Genomic DNA, 23392 nt, shown 5'->3' with positions numbered 1-23392 from the left:
GCACAAGAGAGTAGATCGTAGCTGAGCACTCACTGCATTAGCTTTGCTACACCTCGCTTCCAGTTCTTTCACTATGTTGCCATCCTGTGAGAATATGCATCCTAAGTACCTGAAACCGTCCACCTGTTCTAACTTTGTTCCTCATATTTGGCACTCAATCCGTTTATATTTCTTTCCCATTGACATTACTTTCGTTTTGGAGATGCTAATCTTCATACCATAGTCCTTACATTTCTGATCTAGCTCTGAAATATTACTTTGCAAACTTTCAATCGAATCTGCCATCACAACTATGTCATCCGCATATGCAAGACTGCTTATTTTGTGTTCACATATATTAATCTCACCCAGGCAGTCTTTTGTTTTCAACATATGATCCATAAATAATATGAACAACAGTGGAGACAGGTTGCAGCCTTGTCTTACCCCTGAAACTACTCTGAACCATGAACTCAATTTACCGTCAACTCTAACTGCTGCCTGACTATCCATGTAAAGACCTTTAATTGCTTGCAAAAGTTTGCCTCCTATTCCATAATCTCGTAGAACAGACAATAACTTCCTCCTAGGAACCCGGTCATATGCCTTTTCTAGATTTATAAAGCATAGATACAATTCCCTGTTCCACTCATAACGCTTCTCCATTATTTGCTGTATGCTAAAGATCTGGTCCTGACAACCTCTAAGAGGCCTAAACCCACACTGATTTTCATCCAATTGGTCTTCAACTAATACTCACACTTTCCTTTCAACAATACCTGAGAAGATTTTACCCACAATGCCGATTAAAGAGATACCTCTGTAGTTGTTACAATCTTTTCTGTTTCCATGTTTAAAGATTGGTGTGATTACTGCTTTTGTCCAATCTGATGGAACCTCTCCCAACTCCCAGGCCATTTCAATTATCCTGTGTAGCCATTTAAGACCTGACATTCCACTGTATTTGATGAGTTCCGACTTAATTTCATCCACCCCAGCTGCTTTATTGCACTGCAACCTATTGACCATTTTCTCCACTTCCTCAAATGTGATTCTATTTCCATCATCATTCCTATACCATTCTACCTCAAAATCTGAAACACAGTATTTTCACCTACATTGAGCAACTCTTCAAAATATTCCCTCCATCTGCCCAAGGCATCCACAGGATTCACCACCAATTTTCCTGACCTGTCCAAAATACTTGTCATTTCCTTCTTACCTCCCTTTCGAAGATTGCTAATTACACTCCAGAATGGTTTTCCAGCAGCTTGACACATAGTCTCCAACCTGTTTTCAAAGTCTTCCCAAGATTTCTTCTTGGATGCTGCAATTATCTGTTTGGCTTTGTTTCTTTCTTCAACATAACTTTCTCTGTCTGCCTGAGTTCTAGTATGTAGCCATTTTTGATGCGCCTTCTTTTTCCTTTTACAAGCTGCCTTGACTGTGTCATTCCACCAAGCTGTTTGCTTCATCCTACTTTTACACACTACTGTTCCAAGACATTCTTTAGCCACTTCTAGTACTGTGTCCATGTACCTTGTCCATTCCTTTTCCAATGACTGTAATTGACTACATTCAACTAACTGGTACCTTTCTGAGATCGCTGTTATGTACTTGTGCCTGATTTCCTTATCCTGAAGTTTCTCCACTCTTATCCTCCTACATATGGACCTGACCTCCTGCACTTTTGGCCTCACAATCCCAATTTCACTGCAGATTAAATAATGATCAGTGTCATCAAAGAATCCCCTGAATACACGTGTGTCCCTAACAAGCTTCCTGAATTCCTGATCTGCTATTATATAGTAAATGACAGATCTGGTTCCCCTGCCTTCCCAAGTATACCGGTGAATGTTCTTATGTTCAAAAAAGGAGTTTGTGACTACTAAGCCCATACTGGCACAGAAATCCAAGAGTTGTTTCCCCTTCCTGTTGGCCTCCCTATCCTCTCCAAATTTACCCATAACCTTTTCATACCCTTCTGTTCAATTTCCAATCCTGGCGTTAAAATCACCTATGAGCAGAACACTGTCCTTGTCCTTTACTCTAACAGCTACATCACTGAGTGCTTCATAAAAACTATCCATCTTATCTTGATCTGTCCCTTCACAATGCGAATATACTGACACAATCCTAATTTTCTTGCTAGACACTGTCAAATCTATCCACATCAGTCATTCGTTTACATACCATATTGCAACTACGCTGGGTTCCATTTCTTTCCTGATGTAAAACCCTACACCCCATTGCGCTATTCCTGCTTTGACTCCTGACAGGTAGACCTTGTATTCTCCCACTTCCTCTTCTTTCTCACCCCTTACCCGAATGTCACTAACAGCTAAAATGTCCAGCCCCATCTTACCCGCAGCCTCTGCCCGCTCTACCTTCTTCCCAGAGTAGCCCCCGTTGATATTAATAGCTCCCCATCTCATTACCATTTGTTAGCCAAGTCTATCTTAGGAGTCCCTGGTTTGTCAGTTAGAGGTGGGGCTCCGTCACCTCCAAAGGTCCGAGGCATTTTGCTCTGATTATTGCCTGCATCATATTTAAAGTACCAGGGAAGCAAGTTGCTAGCCTTACTTGCCCCGTGTCCCATTGGGTTTTACCCCTATCAGCTGAGGGATTAACCGGTGGATTTGGTAGTCTTTGCCGTATGAGCACAAAGGTGACCATGACTCAGAATACGTCCGAGATGCCCAGCCTTATTCCAAAGTAACTGGTATCCCGACTGTCGGGATCACTTACTTGGTCACTCATACGTTGCCCGTGGTTCATGAACTAGGACATGACTACAGGGACCCACACCATGAACCACAAGACTGGTATTTTAATTTGTTTATATCCTGCTACAGTTTTTCAAGTTTTGACATAGCATAGTTATATATTTATATATCAGAAAAATGAAGGTGTGCATAAAGAGGTGTAACACAGGGGCCAAGCAATAATTTTAGGTGGGGTCTGGATACATCTGAAAAAAAAAAAAAGGACCACTCATATTCCTTACTACATTTAATTTTCACTCACAGAATGAAAAGAAATACATTAGATAGGCACAACTGTATTAAAAAATGAATGGGATAAATTATATTTGTGGTTTTGAGGAAGCTTTTTGTAGTCAGGTTCACTTCGGGAGCAGCTTATGCGAAGAGTGACTTCAAGGTGGGTGACTGTTGATATTGGCCCTTCAAAAAGATTCATTTTTGAAAATGAAATTTCCACAAACATATGTGGAGCCAAACATGGCAGTCGAGTAAACAGCTTATTTTTGCAGTTTTTATATTTTTCTGGGACATGTTTACTCCAAAATTCTTCTCCAAATGCAGTTTTATACATCGGCAAGGGGATGTCTGCCTGGAAGCCTATTACCTCCATTTTGATTAAAGGCTTTGAAATGTGGAATAACTTTGCAGCCACATCAGTCTATTCTGTCACTGGAGAAACTTCAAAAACAAAATTAAGAATCATGACAACTTCTCTATTCCTGTGAAGTCTTGGAATCTTGCTGCAAATTCCTTTCTAAGATCTGACATAAAATTTGAAAATACTGTGATATCTATTTCAGAATTATTTTTGTATTCAAGCATTGTTGGAAAGTAAATAAATTCTTGACTTGAAATATTTTTTCACAGATATCTAGTTTTCAATGGAAAGAAGACACTTTGTATAACATCATATACTAATGTTCCACAGCTAGCACAATGTGATCCTTTGCTAGAAATTGCAGATGCTTCCTTGCTTCTTCTGCATTAAAGTTATCTAAGGAGGAGGTTACTTCTCCTTTTACTTGGCAAAAACATTCAATCACTTGACCCTTACTTTGCCAGCATACATTGCTGTGCTCCAGTAAGTCAGAATGTGCTGAATCATGCTCAGATAGGAACTCTGCGAACTACCTTTGCCGAAGAGTAGAATAAGGCCTCATAAAATTAATCAATTTATCAAGCTGTCCAGAAGTTCTTTCAAAGTGTCACTAAGTTTTCCACAAAGGGCTGCCTGGTGAATTATGCATTAATAAGATACTAGACCCAACTTCTTATCCTTCATTCTCTTTACTAACCCTTTTCTTTGCCAATCATCGCTAGAGCCCTGTCAGTTGAAAGAGACTCCATTTTATCACAACTAATGTTTGATTTTGTCACAAAGACATCAAAAGCCTTGAATAAATCTTCTCCACTTTTAACCAGTAATATTGCTAGCAATTCTTCCCCAAATGCTTTGCTTTCAAGATCCAAGGATTGTAACAAAGTAACATCTGTTTTTCATAAACAATGTCACATGATTTATCAAGTGTTATGGTGTAGCAAGGTATTTTCTGCAGAAGTTCAAGCAAATACTTTAACTGTCAGCAGCCAAAATTATGATTCTACTTGTATTGCTTCTTTATGACAGTGGAATACCTTGAACTATGGCAGCAGCATCTTCTCTTCAAAAAATGAAATGGTCATATCTAACATACATCTTTTTACTATCTAAGAGGCTGAAAATGACTTCTGATGTTTGAGCAGCTAACACTTATACAACGCTGCTTTGGCAGATTTTTCTTTACTGCTCATAGAGCGATTTAGTAAGGCCATCTTTTATTATATAAAGCTAGGTATGCCTGGAGTTTTTCTTGACAAGTTCCACTATACAGAGGAAAATGTTATGCAGCTGCTTATGAATTGTTATGTAGTGTCACTTTAAATTGGCACCTCTAATAAAAGCAACAGTCTCGATGCCTATGAAGCAAACTGGAACAGCTCTGGGCCTATCAGGCAGTGTAAAACAATGTTGTTCAGCCTACTTAAGTCTGTTACAAGCACCAACAATAACAAGGTGACATTAAGAACAGCTCCATACAAGAACACAACTACTGATGAACTGACAATAAAAGTTATCTGTTTTATTTAAATTCGTTTTTTATAAAAACATCACTGCCCTGCACAAAGCACATGCCAACAGAGTCGCTTCCCTGCATCAGATCATCATCGTCATGTAAACCCACCACAAAGGTAAAACTGTCATTTCACATCAGTTTTGTAATGTGATGTTAAGCTTTTGTTCGCGTTATGAGTACAAAAACTGTGTTAAAATGAGTATGCCAGCTCCGCTTAACAGAAGCATTGTGGGTTACCAGTCAGAGATCGATTTATAAAATTTCCTATTTCATTAAATAAATTCTTGTGTTGCTTTCAGGTGTACAGAGCTTTTATGCAGACTAGCATAACTTGCTGCACTGGGCAGCCAGCTGCCCCTGTTCCCCAGCATACACTCCTACACTACACAGTATATCAACTATGTATTTAATCTATCAACTAACAATTAAGAACACAAATCAGCCACACAATTACTTGTAAAATACTATAAAAATTATACAGACGACACTAAACATATTGTTATCTGTTGAAAAATATGTTTTAAGTACGCTACTTAAGTAGCTTATTTTCAAAAGACTTCTGGCAGTCCAGTTTCTGACCTTCCGTAGTCTGGAGCTGGACCACAGTCCACCGGTTGTCAACCACGGGTGTAACACTTCACAATTACCATTCCTGACATGCATGAATTAATAACTGAATTATTTAACTCCCTAGTTTCATATCTGTCTCTTACCATTTCTTTCACCTCTGGCACAGTTTGTTAATGTGAAAAATGCTGAGCTGCACCATGGTTCGGAAACCATGTCAAACTGCATCTCCCCCTATAGCTGTGTAAGTTTGTAGGTTGGAGGAATGCAATGGCATACCATGTCCAACAGAACCATGACCAGTAAAGAACTGTGGTGTTCAAAACAACCTTGCAGGAAAGGTGAAAAACAGTGAAATCAACTGCAATAGTAAAAAGTTTTATGAAAACCACTTGACCTAGGTTTTGACGTGTTTAAGTATGTCTTCTTCTGAAGGTTCAATGATTGACAATGACAATGGTTATATAATGCTCTGGAGGTACATCAACAAACATTTAATGCTGATTGTCATTGGAAAATGCTTCACAACTGCACCTAGTGAACCTATGCCACACACAAGTGGCTAGCCGCAGTAATGACTTTGAAACAGGCCTGGGTGACTAAAACTGATCCATGATTGCTCAACAGCTTTTTACAGCTCATAAGAATAGATTGAAATACATTCAAAGTGGTCACACTGTTTTATGCAGCATTCAAAATGTCCTCCATGGCTATATAAATGGAAATGTCGTGTGGCTAGGGCCTCCCGTCGGGTAGACTGTTCGCCTGGTGCAGGTCTTTCAATTTGACGCCACTTCGGCGACCTGTGCGTCGATGGGGATGAAATGATGATCATTAGGACAACACAACACCCAGTCCCTGAGCGGAGAAAATCGCCGACCCAGCCGGGAATCGAACCCGGGCCCTTAGGATTGACAGTCTGTCACGCTGACCACTCGGCTACCGGGGCGGACCTCCATGGCTATGAAATTAGGTGTTTCAGAGAGCCAGGTCAGTATTGAAATGCACATGAAATGTTCATCAAGCCACGTTAACACATGGCAGAACCAGTGGTAGTTTGATAATTGCTCAAATGCAGCAGATAAACAAATTGGTGAATATGAGATGTCAGCAAATCCTGGTATTTCTCACATGAAAGGCACAAAGGCAAACATATTGGGATCCCATTTCATCACAAGTAAACACTTCCCACATGAAAAAGCCATGACAAACATTAACAGTAGCATTTCAGCAAGAGTGATCCACGACATCACAGACTTTTTGGTGAATACCTTGTCACTTGCAGAGTGGTTCTGAAATCAGGTGATCCAGAGTCAGGTTAGTATTGAAATGCACATGAAATTTTCATCAAACCATATTAACACATGTCATCTGAATCGACTCACCAATTCAGGTAACCTTTATCCAAACTTTGAAAGCCAAGTGTTGTTATTCCTATGGACATACTGGTCCCTGAGCCCTGTCATTAACACAGTCATTCATATACTACTAGTAGCTCCTCCAGCCTTTAGAGTGAAGATGGTTTTGGTTGGTGTGGTGAATCATATGCTTTTGTTTTTTAGCACTGAGCTTGTGAGTGACATTCTCTATTGTTACAGTAACAGCTGATCAAAATTATTCCCCAGTATTAACATATAGCTGATTGTAACATATGACATTAACAGCAGTGGTTTTCCCAGAATTGAGGCACTCTAAAAATTGTGGTCCACAAGAAGGCCAGAGCACACAGATCTTTACACATGGATTGCACCATCAATCTGGCCCATGGTTAAGGTCAAATATAGTGAGAATTGGGGTCACCTCAATCCTGTGTGTAACAGTTATTGAGGCAGCCATCACAATTCATTCATTAGTCATTCACTAACTCATTCGCACAACTCTCTGCAAACTCCATCATGAAATTGCAAACTCCATCATGAAATAGAATTCTCAGGGATCTGGAATGAGAAAGATACAACAATAAGGAACTGCTTCTGTACATAACTGTCATTAAAAATGTCTGCTTATTTCGCTTCCCAAATTTTATACATATATTTGTGGATTATTAATTATTATGTCACAATATTATCTTTGATAGTGCTGAAGCTGAAGTTCACTTAATATTACATACACTAATGGTCAAATGTCAAGTGGGAAAATATGAAAATGGAAAGAGAAATACTCCAATTATCCCAAAAATTGTACAATATAGGATAGGAATACTACCTGCTTTGGAGACATATGTGTGTTACCCCCACAATTTCTCTGTCGTATTTTTATTCTCATTGTGAGAAGAGGTACTTCTTGGTGAAGTTTACAATATAATACCAATAAGAATATCTCTGCATTACATTAATGTATCAGAAAATTGTTAAGTAAAAAAGCTCTGAAAATGCTGGTTTTTACCGGTTACGTTGTTGGCTGATTTTCCCTTATTACTATACATGCTAATGGTAAAATGCAAGTGGAATAATATGTAAATTTCTCAGGCCCCTTGAAACTGCTAAGATGAAGATTGCAGCTCAGCATTGTTGAAAATGCTATGAAGTGTTGCTTTGGTGATAGCTCTAGGAGACACTTACTTTTTAGCATAGGTCACAATAAAGCCAACTAAATGTCCACAATAACTAATACCTGGTCTTAACTGCACCATGAACTCTTATTGGAATAAGTAAAGGCTGCCTTAAAAGTTGCACTTTACTGGAAAACTGTGTAATGGATACTCTGAGAAGTTGGTCTGTATTCTACACATGCTTAAGTTGGTGTTCTCACTCATGACAGTGCAGAGATAGGCTTTTTCATTGTGTTTTGTTGCAAGGTTAGCAAGATAGAGACTGGACCAAGAATAAATGGAAAACTGTGGTCTATACATTTCCATTAAATCTGCAAAAGAATCTTGGTAACATGTTCATTTTGAAGGAAGCAAGGTGATATAGCTGCAGGAGAGACATAAGTGTGATATTCACAATGGCTTTCAATCTGCAGCAGAGTGAATGCTAGATTAAAACTGTGTGCCAGACTAGGAACTGATCCTGGAACCTCTGGCTTTTGTGTGCCAATGGTCTATCAACTATTCTATCCATGATGCCTCAGCATATAAGAGGACGTGCCTGCAAAAGGCAAAAGTTCTGGGTTTTTGGTCCCCATTCAGCACAGAGTTTTAATCTGCCAAGATATTTCAAGTGTGGCATTGATCGGGACAGCATCGTTATACTAACAGAGCTTCTAACCTTCATTGGATGTTGGAGAAATAATGTTAATGTGCAAAATAAAAGAGATGAGCTCCTGGCCACATATGCAACTTTCAGGGGTGTGACTGGTATAGACCTTCTCTTCATGGATGAAAATACCTGTCAGCATTGAGCTGCTTTGGTAAACAAATTACATCCAGATGAGGATATCTGATAATGTACAGGCCAACAAGGTCTCTGGATCTGAATTCCACTGTGTGTATCTGTGCTACAGTAGGGAAATTACTTACACTGTCTGAATCCAACGATTCTTCTAGACTCCTGGAGAGCTCTGTCTCTGCTTGCCTTTTGAACACTAGTGTATTTTAATGTTATACACTGAGGAGGCAAAAGTAATGGGATAGCAACTTGTACAAATTCGGACGCAGTAGTATGGTCTACACAAGGCATAACACGGCAGTGCATTGGCAGAGTTGCCATTTGTATTCAGGTTATTCACGTGAAGAGGTTTCCAATGTGATTATGGCCACACAATAGGAATTTTAATAATTTTAAAAGCAGAATGGTAATTGGTACTAGATGCATGGGACACTCCATTTTGGAAATCATTATGGAATTCAATTTTCTGAAATCCACAGCCTTAACAGTTTGCCGAGAATAACAAATTTCAGGCATGTAAGGGCAATGCAGTGGCTGACTCCCTTCACTTAATGACTGAGAGCAGTGGCATTTGCGTAGAGTTGTCAGTGCTTGACAAGTAACACTGTATAAAATAACCTTAGAAATCAATGTGGGACGTATGAAGAATGTATCCGTTAGGACAGCACAGTGAAATTTGGCATTAACAGACTATTGCAGAAGATGGTCAATGCGAGTGACCCTGCTAACAGCATGACATTGCCTGCAGCACTTCTCCTGGGCTTGTGACCATATTGGTGGGATCATTTCAGTTGGTAAGAGTTGATGGTAGAGAACGAGTGTGGTGCAGACCCCATAAAGCCTTGGACCCAGGTTGTCAACAAGATGCTCTGCAAGCTGGTAGTGACTCAATTAATGGTATGGGCTGTGTTTATATGAAATGGATTGGGTCCTCTAGTCCATCGAGACTGATCATTGACTGGAAATGATTCTGTTTGGCTACCTGTAGACAATTTGTAGCCATTCATGATCTTCATATTTCCAAACCACATTGGGATTTTTATGGAAGACAATGTGACTCATCACCAGGTCACAACTGTTCACAATCAGTTAGAAGAACATTCTGGAAACCCAGCGTGAATGTTTTGGCCACTCAGATCACCCTACATGAATCCCGTCAAACATTTATGCGACATAATCGAGAGGTCAGTTCGTGTACAAAATCCTGCACCAGCAACACTTTCGCAATTATGGACAGCTGTAGAGACAGCGTGGCTCAATATCTATGCGGAGGACCTCCAACAACTTGTTGAGTCTATGCCATGTTGAGTTGCTGCACTACACCAGGCAAAAGGAGGTCCAAAACAATTTTAGGAGATATCCCACATGACTTTTGTCACCTCAGTGTAAGAATGTGCAGGAAATTATTGCAAGATGAGAACTACTATGTATTGTGAGGGCAAGATAAAATACTTATGGCCTGACAATGAAAGGCTGTGTGTTTATAGAGCTAAAATGCACTTATATTTTCATTTAATGTGCTTAACAGTGAAACACTATGTCTAATGTTTTTTTTGTAAAGAGAAGATTGTCACCAGGAAGTGTAATTTTAGAATGTTTGCAAAGTACAGGTCTGTCTGTCATGGCTTCCTCATTTGGCTCAAAATGTTTTCACTTATTAATTTCTTTTGGTGTAGGAGTGGTTGGAGGTCAGAAAGTGAGAAATGTTTTAATGTCAGAGCTTCTAACATTTTGAAATTCAAATCCCTCAAAAATTAGGGGACCAGCCTAGCAATTACATAAATGAACATGAGGAACTGCCTCAACCAGGATGGCCAGCATACCAACGCATGTTCATTAATCTTCCAGGCAGATATTATCTGAATCTGGCTAACCACCCTCCTTCATAAGCTAGAGTGCTGCACATTATGCTTTATGAGCAGGTTGAATTTTTTAAAATGATCTTACATAATGGGTTGTGTACTTCTAATTACAGCTGCTGATTAAACTTCAGGAATCTAAATGTACTTATGTCTGGACTGTGTTTGTTGCCGTCTATAGTAACTTGAATGAGAGTACAGGTCAAAATGCCAGGTGAAAGTTGAGCTATACATAATACAAATCACAATTAGATTGAGAATGTAAGTACAATGAGACTAAATGTATGGCCAGTACTTATAGTTTTCTCTAATAAACTATCCTTTTCATGCAAATGATTCATTAATGTCTCATTGGTCTGCAAAGGAATTTTCCATGTCATATCTTTGGTGTCTTAATGCTAATCAATCCATGAAACTTCAGTGACCTTGTCACCCTAAATGACTGCCTGTAGCCCCAGCTATCGTCACAGTAATTATGGATACAGAAAATGCTCCAGAAATATCTCCATCATTATATCTCAGGTGCTCATGAATAGGTTGACACTCAAGAGTGTCTTTTAAAAGGGTCAGGTCTTTCATGGGTGATGGATTTTTATTTTGTGGTGAACTAGATGATCTCATTCACTTGACTGATAATGTACCAGTATGTAAGTGCACACTTACCCACGAGTATTCTACAGTCTACAGTTTTTGTGCATGCATGTAAGAATAATGTTTAGTGCTCACCCACAATCATTTTGTAGATATCTGTTCAAAGAGTTGGGCATTATGACTACTGCTTCACAGTACATTTATTCCCCCATGAAGTTTGCTGTTAATGATCTGCTACAGTTAAAAAGGAACAATGATGTACATAATTACAATACCAGAAGGAGGAATGGCATTCATTAATTCACATTAAGTTTGTTTGTAGCACTAAAAAGGCTACAATAATAATTTTTCATCACTTATCCAATGGTATGAAATTTTTAAGAAAGTTTCTCCTTGACAAATCCTTCTATTCCACACAAGAATTTCTAATACTGTAATGTGTGAAAGGTTTTGGGTAGAAATTAGTAACACACATCTGATGTCTCTTTTATTTTTGAATAAAAATAAATGAAAAAACACTTTGAAATGTTCAAAATTGAGCCATATGGGCATATTAATTTGCGAAGTGAATTTAAAATGACTTGTTCCACATTACGACAATCTGCCATCCAAAATCATCCATGGAACTTCTGACTAACTCCAAAGGTTTCAGCCATAGGCTACATAAAGAGCTTAATTATAGCAAATACTACTTTAGAAGTCTTTCTTTTGGTCCTCATGTCAAATGTGCATTGAGTAATGGAGAACATCCCCCCAACTGGCATGTGTAACAACTATTCAAGGTTACTTATTTTCCACTAGGATCAAAATTTAAATACTGATGGGACAGCCATTAGCCTCTAATGCATCAACATAGTAAATGGATCAAATACCATTCAAAAAGTACTGAGATAGCATCACACATCTTGCCTTGTCTGTCCTCTCATACCCTAACTCACAAGCATGCCACACAAGGGAATATTATACAGCAAGAATCAACATAAGAGTTTCACAATGACCTCTTTTATGTAACTAGACAGTCTAAATGAATCACTTGGTACATATGGGTGTGATGAAATTAAGACAGAATGGAAACTAGTATCTGAGCAGTAAAAAATGCAATATTAATGACACAGATTGTACAAATACAGAATAAGAAATTGCCAATATTCTTAAGATGGATGACAAAAGAAGATCATGGATTGATGTACTTGAGGCTGTATTAAAACAATAAAGTGAAAGAATTCAGAACAGTTTTTTTTAAATAGAGGTTATGGAATGTTTTCAGGTGCCTACTTTATAAAGTTGTCTCTTTGCCATGTTACATTTGCTTCACTACTAGTGAAGTATGAATATACTGGCCCCTAGAAATTTTTCTCTTCATCAGACTTATGCTGTTGTTGGACTGGTGCCACATCACAAATGATGGTGAAGTTTGTCTCTCTGTCACAATGAATCTCCAGGTAAAAAAGGTACATCCTGGAGCTTTGGCTCCTAGCTTCACTTTGGAGGTACTTACCTTGATTGTTTCATAAGTATCAACTGAGTGATTTCATTTCTGAAGTCTGCTGGAGGTCACATTGTGATCCTTTGTTTAGTGGTTTTTCTAATGTTTCTCCAACTTAAATGGCCAGTATTATTAAAATTTCACATTTCATTGTTGGTGATGAAACACTTGTGTTGGTGAAATATCAGAAAATCATTAAATGACCATTGGCCTAAGATCCTGAAATGAGCACCAATGGGCAAGACATTAAGTGGCTGTGAAAAACTCAACAACCCCAGGAATGTGGTCTGAAGGCTGTTTGTGTATTTTATTTAAATGTCTGTACTGACTGCTGCGGTCCAGAAAGATAAATCTTCTTTTACTAACCATACATTTATTGCAAGTCTCTTCAGTTTATGTACCTATAGCTGTAAGCTGTTTCACAAACTGAATTAAAGTTCTTTTCAGTTTGAATTATGGCTTCTGTCAAAACTTAATTTCGTTTACTTGAAATTCATGAATGAGGAAAGCAGTGCACTACTTGAGATTCTGGGCCCACATTAACAAGGAATGGGGTTCCGATCCCCAGCTTTGAGTTTTCCATACTTTTTCTCTCCTATGCTTATTGAAATCATATTTTGTCAAAAATGACCTTGCTGCCTACAGCAACTTAAAATCTCATCAATCATCCCTTCGTTCTGTAAACCTTTGTAAGTGGGAAATGAATATGGAACCACTCCAAAAATAGGGCAAAAATTTCTATTTCCACAAGGCGCATTCTTTGACATTGCCAGACGCTTGTGTGTAATTTCGAAATCTCTTAAAAGTGTTCCTGTACTTACATGTTAATGTGCTATGGAACAGGTACTGGTAGTGAACGTAATTAGTACTGAGCATTAATACTCTGTTTTGACGATTTGGATTTGACCTAATCTTGCATGTCTGGACTGTTTTTCTAATCCCCCTTTTTTTGAAATGGTCTATAGTTTCCGTGATTCAGTGACAGTATTTCCGATTACCATGTACCGGTAGCGTACTTCGGATTTTGACTTCAAATTTACAGCGTACATGCATTAGGCTCGAGCCTAAGTATTTTAAGCTATCTTTGTAGGAAATAAAAACAGTTGTTTCCACTGGCTTAACGACAATTTGAGTTTGATTTCCACTAATGCATTTATTAATATCTATATTACTGTTTTTCTGTTTAGTGGTGAAATGTTTACAGAATGTCGTTTTGTAAGCTTTCAAAATATCATCTACTTAGAAGTTTGCAACTTACCTTAGAAACTTTTAATGTGTTCCTGACTGTTCCGGCTGTTACCAGTTCGTACTTTGTTTATGCCAGTCGCCAGCGAGAATATTAATACCGGTACATGAACAAGAGTTTGAAGAGCCTACTACGTTACATCATAAGACTTCCTTTTTCCATTGACTGGTTACAGTGTTACAGTGGTCACTTCCACATATTATTGATTCCTTCTCTGTGTATCAGTAACTGTAGATAGCGATCGGTTTTTATCTGTGTCCTGTTTGGGGCGTGTGTGTTACAGACTAGTGTTTCCGTTTCGGAGGTGGTCAGCAAGTGAACTGTTTAAACACATATCTGAACATGCTAAAGTCTCAAGCATACATTACTTTCTTCAGGTTGGAGCTATGGTAGGACGTAAGATAAAAAGTAATATCGTTACGAACATCTGGTAACATTTAATTCTGTATTATCTTCTACTTACGAAAGTATACATTGCAAACTCTCTACAACAATTAGCAGCATACATATTGTGCGTTTGATACGTGAGTCTTCTGAACACATTACCTTCAGGACACCTCGTCGCAGTACAAAATACGGTTATCTAAAAAACCAGTAATTTATAAATCATAATTTATTTGGTTGATTAAAGGCATTTCTTTAAAAATACATTATTTTTGCCTTGTCACGGCATTTATAGTTTTCATATTTCGCAAACTCAATGCAACCCTTCAGTGAGTTGCATGGGTTTGGAAGCTCGGTTAAAACAGTCTGCTTTCGCAGCAGTTAATTGAGTTTGAACTTTTCTGACAGTGTTTTATAAAAATGTTTCTCTTAAGACTTCAAACTTATATAATAGAGATAATTATCTTTTAGGGAATGACACTTTATATTCATACAGTTTAATTTCATAAACATACGGGATGCTTACAAACATGTTTAACAACTCAATTTAATTTAAATTTTATTAATTTATGTTCGTTTTTTTATCGTTCAAGAAATTCGAATGATTTGATGTACAATGCCAACACGATAGTTGCGGCTCTAAATTGAACTTCAAAGCGCGGCTAATAGCGATCGGCGACTGTTGTTCCCTTCGTGACCTGCAGTTATTCTTCAGATCCTCTCCACTGCCGTCGGTTGAAACACACTCCTAGGTATTAAAAAACGTGTAAGTACCTCAGGTTTTTTGCCAAACCACTTCTGTTAACAAAAACTTTCGTAACAGCATAAAAAGCTAATTATTATTTGTAGATTAAGCCCCCACGGCACTATTTTCTTTTCAGCATGCACTTTACAAGCACTAAATTGTGATGCAATTCAGGGATACAAGAATTTTTTTCTTTGTCAGCATTTTCCCCGACCTCGGCAGCCTCTATATGACAACAAACAATTTATAATGCTGCAGAGAAGCAGGTAGGAAACATGTTAACGGATAACAGGTGATACATGAAACGCCGAAGGTTACGTAGATGATCGCATAATGTTGTGTTCTAAACAATCCGAAAACAGAGGAATTCAGGCGAGTGATCAACAGCCAGTTAAAATTACAATATTGAAGGGCTTTGACAGTGTGCTGCCCCACTGAGAGGGCGTATTAGAACTGTTAATTCAGCATGGTTCGCGTAGTTAGTCACCTCACTACTGCACATTGTGCTGTAGATTAAACAGTAGCAGTCCACCAAGTAAATTGCAATTTTGTGAAGAGGAAGATGAAAACATTTTGATACCAATTTCGTGTATATGTGAGTTTTAACCTGTTGATACTTCAGTAATAATAGTCTGTGTGCCACTGCCAGAATCAACCTTTTGCTTCACTGTACGTGGCAGACCAACTCCTTTGTCACCAATCCGCAGCGCTTCGATACCACAGCTACAAGAAATTCATAGACAAGTAGATGCATTAGATGTTTATCGGAACAAAATTGTTTTGGTAATGAACTTATTCACACTTGTTTCGACATTGATAAGCAATAATGTTGTATTCAAGACTGCGATTTTTGGCTGTTACTGCAACGGGAAATAGAACGTTCGCAAGATATTATTATTACGCTATTGTTATTATTACAGTTCTTGATACGACCCATAACTGATTGACCATATGGCTTCATTTTTAATCGTACTTTGCCAGACAGCTCATCAAATAGCTCGACAACCCCATTATTTATTGCTAGAATGTTTGGTCGTAAATGCTGTGATTTATATTATTTTGAAACCGAAAGTAAGCGAAAATGAACAACAAACAAAATACGGCGCGGATACAGCGATTGTCGTGCAAGTGTTCAGTGAAATAAAGAGCCAAGAGACAGTCTTCTTGTTCAGAGAAATGAGAGACTCCCTAGCTAGCGAACAACTAGACCCGTCTTCACATTGGCGAAGACTTGATATCCGCCATCAGTTTGCCCCCATTTTTCAGATAAGGTTCACTAAAGAACTGTACATTGGCGGATTGATTATTATCGTCCAGTATGTGACATGCTTCAACTTCTCTCTTCGATTTCCGTGGCAACTTTGACTGAAATCAAGTCGAGTGGGTGAATGGGTGACAAAGTTTAATTGCCCACAACTTTTAGAATATATTATTGAAGCGAAAGTTCTTCACGTTCTTGAATTACATAACAATGAAGTTGTTTGTACGCTATTTTGAGCAGAGAAGTATGCTTCTGGCTGCTTTTGAAACCCGCCACATAACTTTTACTCCATGCACCTGAAACTGATAGACGCCGTTATGATTATTGTTGAATTTCATCGTAGGATCATATCCAGTACCATTTTGTTTTATGCTGAGCTCTACTTTCCTAAAATTAACTTCCAGTTGGCAACATAAAATGCAGAAAAAGTTAAGACGCAACTGTTCTAGTTCATTTTCATTGTACAGAATAGATATTACTCTTAAGCTCCGGAAAACCAAGGAATTTGTGAATTAACTTTTCGTTTCGATATACGTTAAATGATTAAAGTTTCCAGATATTATTTCCAAATGTCGAGAGAAATATAAGGACAAGCACTTCGGCGATAGACTGTGTGAAGTTTAGATGAAAGTGTACTTTTACTTATGAAATATGTTTGACATACAGTTAATAAATATTATATTTCTCAACAATTCGTTTCGATAAAATCTTATGTGTGCTGCTGCTTTCTTAGCAGACACTGTAACTACAGCTATTATCCATGATTCTAGTCGTGTATACAAGACAATGTCAGCTTCACGGAGATATAAAAATTTGTGACGAGCAGATCACAGGAAAAACTTTGTTACAGTTTACAATATATCTCTTGATATTTACAAATAGTTATGCATCTTTTAAACTAATGAAATAAAAACAATTTTTGTGAGACAAATTCATGCATACCTTCTCGCGATTTCGATAACATGTATTGAACAATGCAAAGAGCACCTTTCAACCAATCGGAAAGGATCTGTTGAACAAGATATAATTGAGCTGTGCTGGAAGACTACGCAAAAGTAATATTGTAGTTCTTCCGGCACCGTTAGTTTCAACGCTGCGAACCTAAGCCGCAGTTCTTTAACAATAACATTATCAACAATAACAATATATTGTGACCTAATAAGGTCTTTATTACGTCTGCACGCGGCTTGCGTCGGTGCAGACGGAGAAGACAGTGGAAGAGTTAGTCAATTCCTCATTACAGCATCGTCCAGCGACAGGCTGCAGACAAGAGTGAAGGGATAAACATTCATCAGACAATCGCTGACGAGCCGTTGATAGGCAGATTTCGTCCTGAGACACTGATCGCGTTGTAACACGTCCTTTGCGTAACTATTGTCCTCCAGTGAGTGCAACACAATCTCAGAACATACGAGAGTACTTTACAATAGCTTGATAACAGTTTAAGGTCTAGCGAATTCAGCTTCGTTCACGCGTACAGTTCTTATTTTGGAGACAGAAATGGCAGCAGTTTCCACTGATTGTACAACGGAAGTTGAAAGATGTTGGTGAGTTATGAGGAATGACGCGGCCAAAGTCAGGAATTAACGCAGCGGCGGAGGCCGCTTTTATAGCGAGGTGTACGTCTTTACACTGCACTTTGGTCAGCGGAAGACCTGAACGCACTTCTATCACCGACGTCTAGAACATTATGATATGTGGCACCCGTCGTAAGTAACTTGCAGCCCCGGTGATGGGTGGTGGGACAGAAGTCTTCGACGAACCATTCCCGTCGACAGTGAACTCGTTGCTCGCCGGTAGCCTACTGGACGATGATGTGGGGAGCCGACAGGAGCACCGCCACGGTCGCGATGATGGTGAAGAGCGTGAAGATGATGAGGCAGAAGCGGTCGACGACCATGGCGGCGAACTTCCAGTCGCTGATGAGCTCGGCTTCCTCGTCAGCCTTGCGCATGCGGCCGGTGATGAACTGCAGCTCGCGCAGGATAGCTTGTAGCTCGCGCTGGGCAGACGAGCAGGGAGCGTCGTCCAGTGTGGCCGCGGTGGCCGCTCTCGGCAAGTAGCCGCCGCCCGTCGGCGCAGGAGCGCTATTCGCCGCCAGCGTGGCCGCTGCCGCCGCAGCCGCGTGGTGGCGGAAGTCGTCGTCGATGTCCAGCACGTTGGCCAGCAGGCTCTTGGAAGACCGCTCCTTCAGCTCCAGTTCTTTCATGCGGTTGCTCATGAGGATGGTCTTGCGTGTGATCTTCTTACCCGGCCGACTCATCCCGAGGATCCACGGCAGCCACTGCAGGAACACGCTCTTGATCTGCGCACAACGGAAAGAAAAACCACAGTGATTAGCTATCAGCTGTGCAGCAGATTCTATGGTGCTGTACAGGTGTAATGTCGAGTCCCTCTACGACGACGTAAAAACAGGGAGTGCACAAAAAATGGGAACACCAGACATGCACTGAAGCGCCAAAGAAACTGGTATAGGCATGCGTATTCAAATACAAAGGATGTGCGTTTAGCGGTTACAGAGATCAAGAATCACACTTTATTAATAATTAATAATCGAGGTCAAGCGTCCGCTGTACAGGGTGAAAAGTATTTAAACCGACAAACTCTGGGAGGTTTAGGGGACACCATGTGGTGTGCGTGCTGTAAGACCTTCGGTACACACACCACCATATTATTTGACTTGTCGCTCTAACGAAGGAGGCGAGTGTCAGCAAGATGTCTCGTGGTCTTATCGTGGCGTGTTTATCTTCTGCCGTTAGGTCAGACGATAGAAATGCCACTTGCACGCTTAGAGTAGCAGATTGATGAGGACCAACTTTAAACAGAACTTGATTAATTTTCACACAATTTATTAAAATAATAAAAATCATAGATATTACGTAACTGCTTCTGGATGCTGTTTACAATTGACAATCTGAAGTTCCTTTGGTCTTGGTACGTTTATCTTATTCTCACGTATCTCTGATACTTGACAAAGTGTCTATACATTTCTCTTAATGGCTGCGTACAGGAATATGATAATCTTATTAGGCACCTACTGAAACTTAACTACAGACTAATGCAGACTGACTAATCGGAGGTCTGTACACTCGTTATTACACCTCGCGCGTTCAGGTATCACTGCGCGAGTGTGATCCGCGAGGAGAAAAGGTTCTACGTTAGCAGCAATCTCATTGGCTGCGTTACATATTAATACGCGGATCGGCGGAAGCAGAATTTGGTCCGTCTTTATGGCAGCGCCATCTCGTAGAGCGGAGACGGACGAGCGCTGCGCCTGCGCTGTTGTGCTTAGCGGGGCGCGCTCTAGTGGGAAAGTTGCATACGCGCTGACTACGCGGAGCTATGTACACAACACACCAAAACAAATATTTTTCCCAAATGTCATTTTTTCCTATGAGGAGTATTTAAACAGGTAGAGGAAGATTTCTCTGGCGGCAAATTAATTAAACCAACAAACAATTTTCCATTTTTTTATGACCAAGAGACAACACATTAACACAATCCAATTTCAGCTACAGTAGATTTTCAAAAATGCCCCCATTGACATGTAAACAAAGGTTACACCATCGGATCATGTTCTGTTTGACACGGGTAAAAACCCGAGTATCCTGCATTGTTCTTGCTGCTGCCACTATCCGGGCAACCAGATCCTCTTCTGATGCAAGAGGAGTTGCCTAAACAAGGTTGTGCATCTCTCCCCACACAAAAAAGTCCAGAGGGGACATATCTGGGGATCGAGCAGGCCATGGTACAGGACCACCTCTGCCAATCCACGTTTCTGGGAACCGTCGGTCCAGGAATCGACGCACACGACGACTGAAATGTGCCGGCGCTCCGTCATGTTGGAACCACATGCGTTGTCTTGTAGGTAGCGGAACGTCTTCCAGCAATTCTGGCAGTGCTCTGGCGAGAAAATTGTGATAGTGCTTGCCATTTAGTGGCCTAGATAGCAGATACGGCCCAATTAAACAGTCCCCAACAACACCGACCCACGCATTAACGAAGAGCCGCACTTGATGAGCGCTAGTAACTGTGCCATGTGGGTTATCCTCACTCCAAACATGCGAATTGTGCATGTTGAAGACTCCATCACGCCCGAACGTTGCTTCATCGGTAAACAGCACAGAGGATGGAAATGTAGGATGCATTTCACACTGTTTCAGGTACCACTGCGAAAACTGTGCTCTGGGTGGATAATCAACTGGTTCCAGGTTGTGGACATGCTGTAAGTGAAATAGACGTAACAATTGCTCTCGAAGGACTGTTCTTACATTCGTTTCATTCGGCCCCATGTTACGTGCAATTGCACGAGTGCTGATTGAAGGATCCCGCTCCACATGCTGCAAGACAGCTTCCTGAAATTGCAGCGTTCTTACCATGCGACGGCGTCCCTGTCCAGGTAATCTGCTAAATGACCCGGTCTGACGCAGACGTTGGTACACAGCAGCAAAGGTCGTATGATGCCGGATACGGCGATTAGGATATTGTTGTTGATAAACCCGCTGTGCAGCTCGTTGTTGTGGTGCGCTACGTAGTACGAACCAACCATATCGGTGTACTTACGCCAGGTGTATCACTCCATTAGTAAACAGAGACAATGCACTACTACGCTGGTGGACAGCAGTTGCCTACAACTGAAGAGCGTAATACGCCCTCTAACAACTGAAGATCGTAATACGGCCTCTAACAACAGAAGATAGTAATACGGCCTCTAACAACTGAAGAGCGTAATGCGGCCTCCACCGGTTTAAATAATTCTCATAGGAAAAAATGACATTAGGGAAAAATATTTATTTTGATGTCCCCTACAACCCCTCAGAGTTTGTCGGTTTAAATACTTTTCACGCTGCTTAAGCGGGCAGTGCACGGCAGCGGAACCATTACGCTGTGAGCTCAATCAGCAACATCACTAAAGCACTATGCCTCGTCGATGTGTGTATCGTCAACGCCGTCACCGCACGCCTGTGTACAAACATATTATTAGCCTATAAAATAAACTGGGGGGCAATGGAACAGCTCAAGCAGTTATATTAAGTGGACCTATATTCTTCCGTGGATGCAAGATTAATTTTACTCTCGACGTCACTACTGGAAATTCTGGTAGTGATTGATTTACCCTAGCCATTACTTGGCATTGTGGTATCGACCCGAAGACGCAAAGTAGACCTAGTTATGTGTATAGTAATAAGCCATTTACTTTGTACACTCGTTCACGTAGGCCGAATACGGCGCTGCGGTTGATAACGCCTATATAAGGAAAGTGTCTGGTGCAGTTGTTAGATCGGTTACTGCTTCTACAATGGCAAGTTATCAAGATTTAAGTGAGTTTGAACGTGGTGTTACAGTCGGCGCACGAGCGATGGGACATCTCCGAGCTAGCGATGAAATGGGGATCTTCCCGTACGTCCATTTCACGAGTGTACCATGAATATCAGGAATCTGGTAAAAACAAACCTCCGACATCGCTGCGGCCGGGACCAACGATGACTGAAGCGAATCGTTCAACGTAAGAGAAGCGCAACCCTTCCGCAGATTGCTGCGGATTTCAGTGCTGGGCCATCAACAACTGTCAACGTGAGAACTATTCAACGAAACATCATCGATATGGAATGAATGAGTTTTCACTCTGCAGCGGAGTGTGCGCTGATATGAAACTCCTTAGCAGATTAAAACTGTGTGCCTTACCGAGACTCGAACTCGGGAAGGTAGGAGAGGAGATACTGGAAGAAGTAGGAGACGAGATACTGGCAGAAGTAAAGCTGTGAGGACGGGGCGTGAGTCGTGCTTAGGTAGCTCAGTTGGTAGAGCACTTGCCCGCGAAAGGCAAAGGTCCCGAGTTCGAGTCTCGGTCCGGCACACAGCTTTAATCTGCCAGGAAGTTTCATCATCGATATGGGCTTCGGAGCAGAAGGCCCACTCGTGTATCCTTGATGACCGCACGACGTAAAGCTTTACGCCTCGCCTGTGCCCGTCAACACCGACATTGCACTGTTGACGACTGGAAACGTGTTGCCTGGTCGGACGAGTCTTGTTTAAATTGTGTTGAGCGGATGGACGTGTGCGGCTAAGGAGACAACCTCATGAATCCATGGACCCTGCATGTCAGCAGGGAACTGTTCAAACTGGTAGAGGCTCTGTAATGGTGTGGCACCTGTGCGGATGGAGTGACATGAGACCCTTGATACATCTAGATATGACACGTACGTAAGCATCGTGTCTGGTCACCTGCATCCGTTCATGTCCATTGTACATTCCGACGGACTTGGGCATCTCCAGCAGGACAATTGCTACAGAGTGGCTCTAGGAACACTCTTCTGAGTTTAAACACTTTCGCTGGCTACCAAACTCCCGAGACATGAATATTATTGAGCATGTCTGGGATGCCTTGTAACGTGCTCGTACTCTCACGGATTTATGGACAGCCCTGCAGGATTCATGGAGTCAGATCTCTCCAGCACTACTTCAGACATTAATCGAATCCATGTCATGTCGTGTTGCGACACTTCTGCATGCTCGCAGGGTCCTGCACGATATTAGGCAGGTACACTAGTATTTTTTTTTTTTTTTGGCTCTCCAGTGTACAACACATTACCACGCCTAGTATGACGCAGGAAAAGATTCGGAATTCAAAGAAATTTCCAATAATCTTGAAATGGATAAATACGGGTTCTGTGTGTTCAAGGGTATCTTATACCATTCTTCCTGCAAGATAGTGGCAAGTTCAGGTAATGGTGATGGGAGTGGATAGCGATCGCGTACCTTTTCTCTAAAGGACACCGGAAAGGCTCAGAAATATTGTGACATGGTGACCATGGCGGCCAGGAGAGATACGACAGTTTATCCTTGTGCTCACAAAACCAATGCTGGACGATGCGAGGTTTGTGAACAGGAACCCTGTTGGCTTGGATCACGGCATCACCATTGGAGAACAAACATCGTACCATCGTCTGGACCTGATTGTCCGAAATGCTCGCATAATTCTTATCAGTAATGCGACCTTGTTTGAATCACTATAAATCCTGTAATGCACAAAATATAGGGATATTACATTACTGAATACTGCATA

General features: G+C 40.6%; 1 protein-coding gene across 1 annotated transcript in view; it reads right to left on the bottom strand.

The window, feature by feature from the left end:
* Positions 1-14398: 14398 nt before the first annotated feature.
* The window catches only part of LOC124616408 (neuronal acetylcholine receptor subunit alpha-7-like), a 330693-nt gene continuing 321699 nt past the window's right edge, over positions 14399-23392 (bottom strand). The window contains exon 9 of the mRNA XM_047144712.1: positions 14399-18631. Coding sequence (XP_047000668.1) covers positions 18128-18631 — 504 coding nt within the window. The 3' untranslated portion in view covers positions 14399-18127. The remainder of the gene's footprint in view (positions 18632-23392) is intronic.

Source organism: Schistocerca americana, chromosome 5 (assembly GCF_021461395.2).
Source record: "Schistocerca americana isolate TAMUIC-IGC-003095 chromosome 5, iqSchAmer2.1, whole genome shotgun sequence".
NCBI lineage: Eukaryota > Metazoa > Arthropoda > Insecta > Orthoptera > Acrididae > Schistocerca > Schistocerca americana.
Note: the sequence above shows the minus strand (reverse complement) of the source record. Positions and strands in the feature narration are given on the sequence as shown.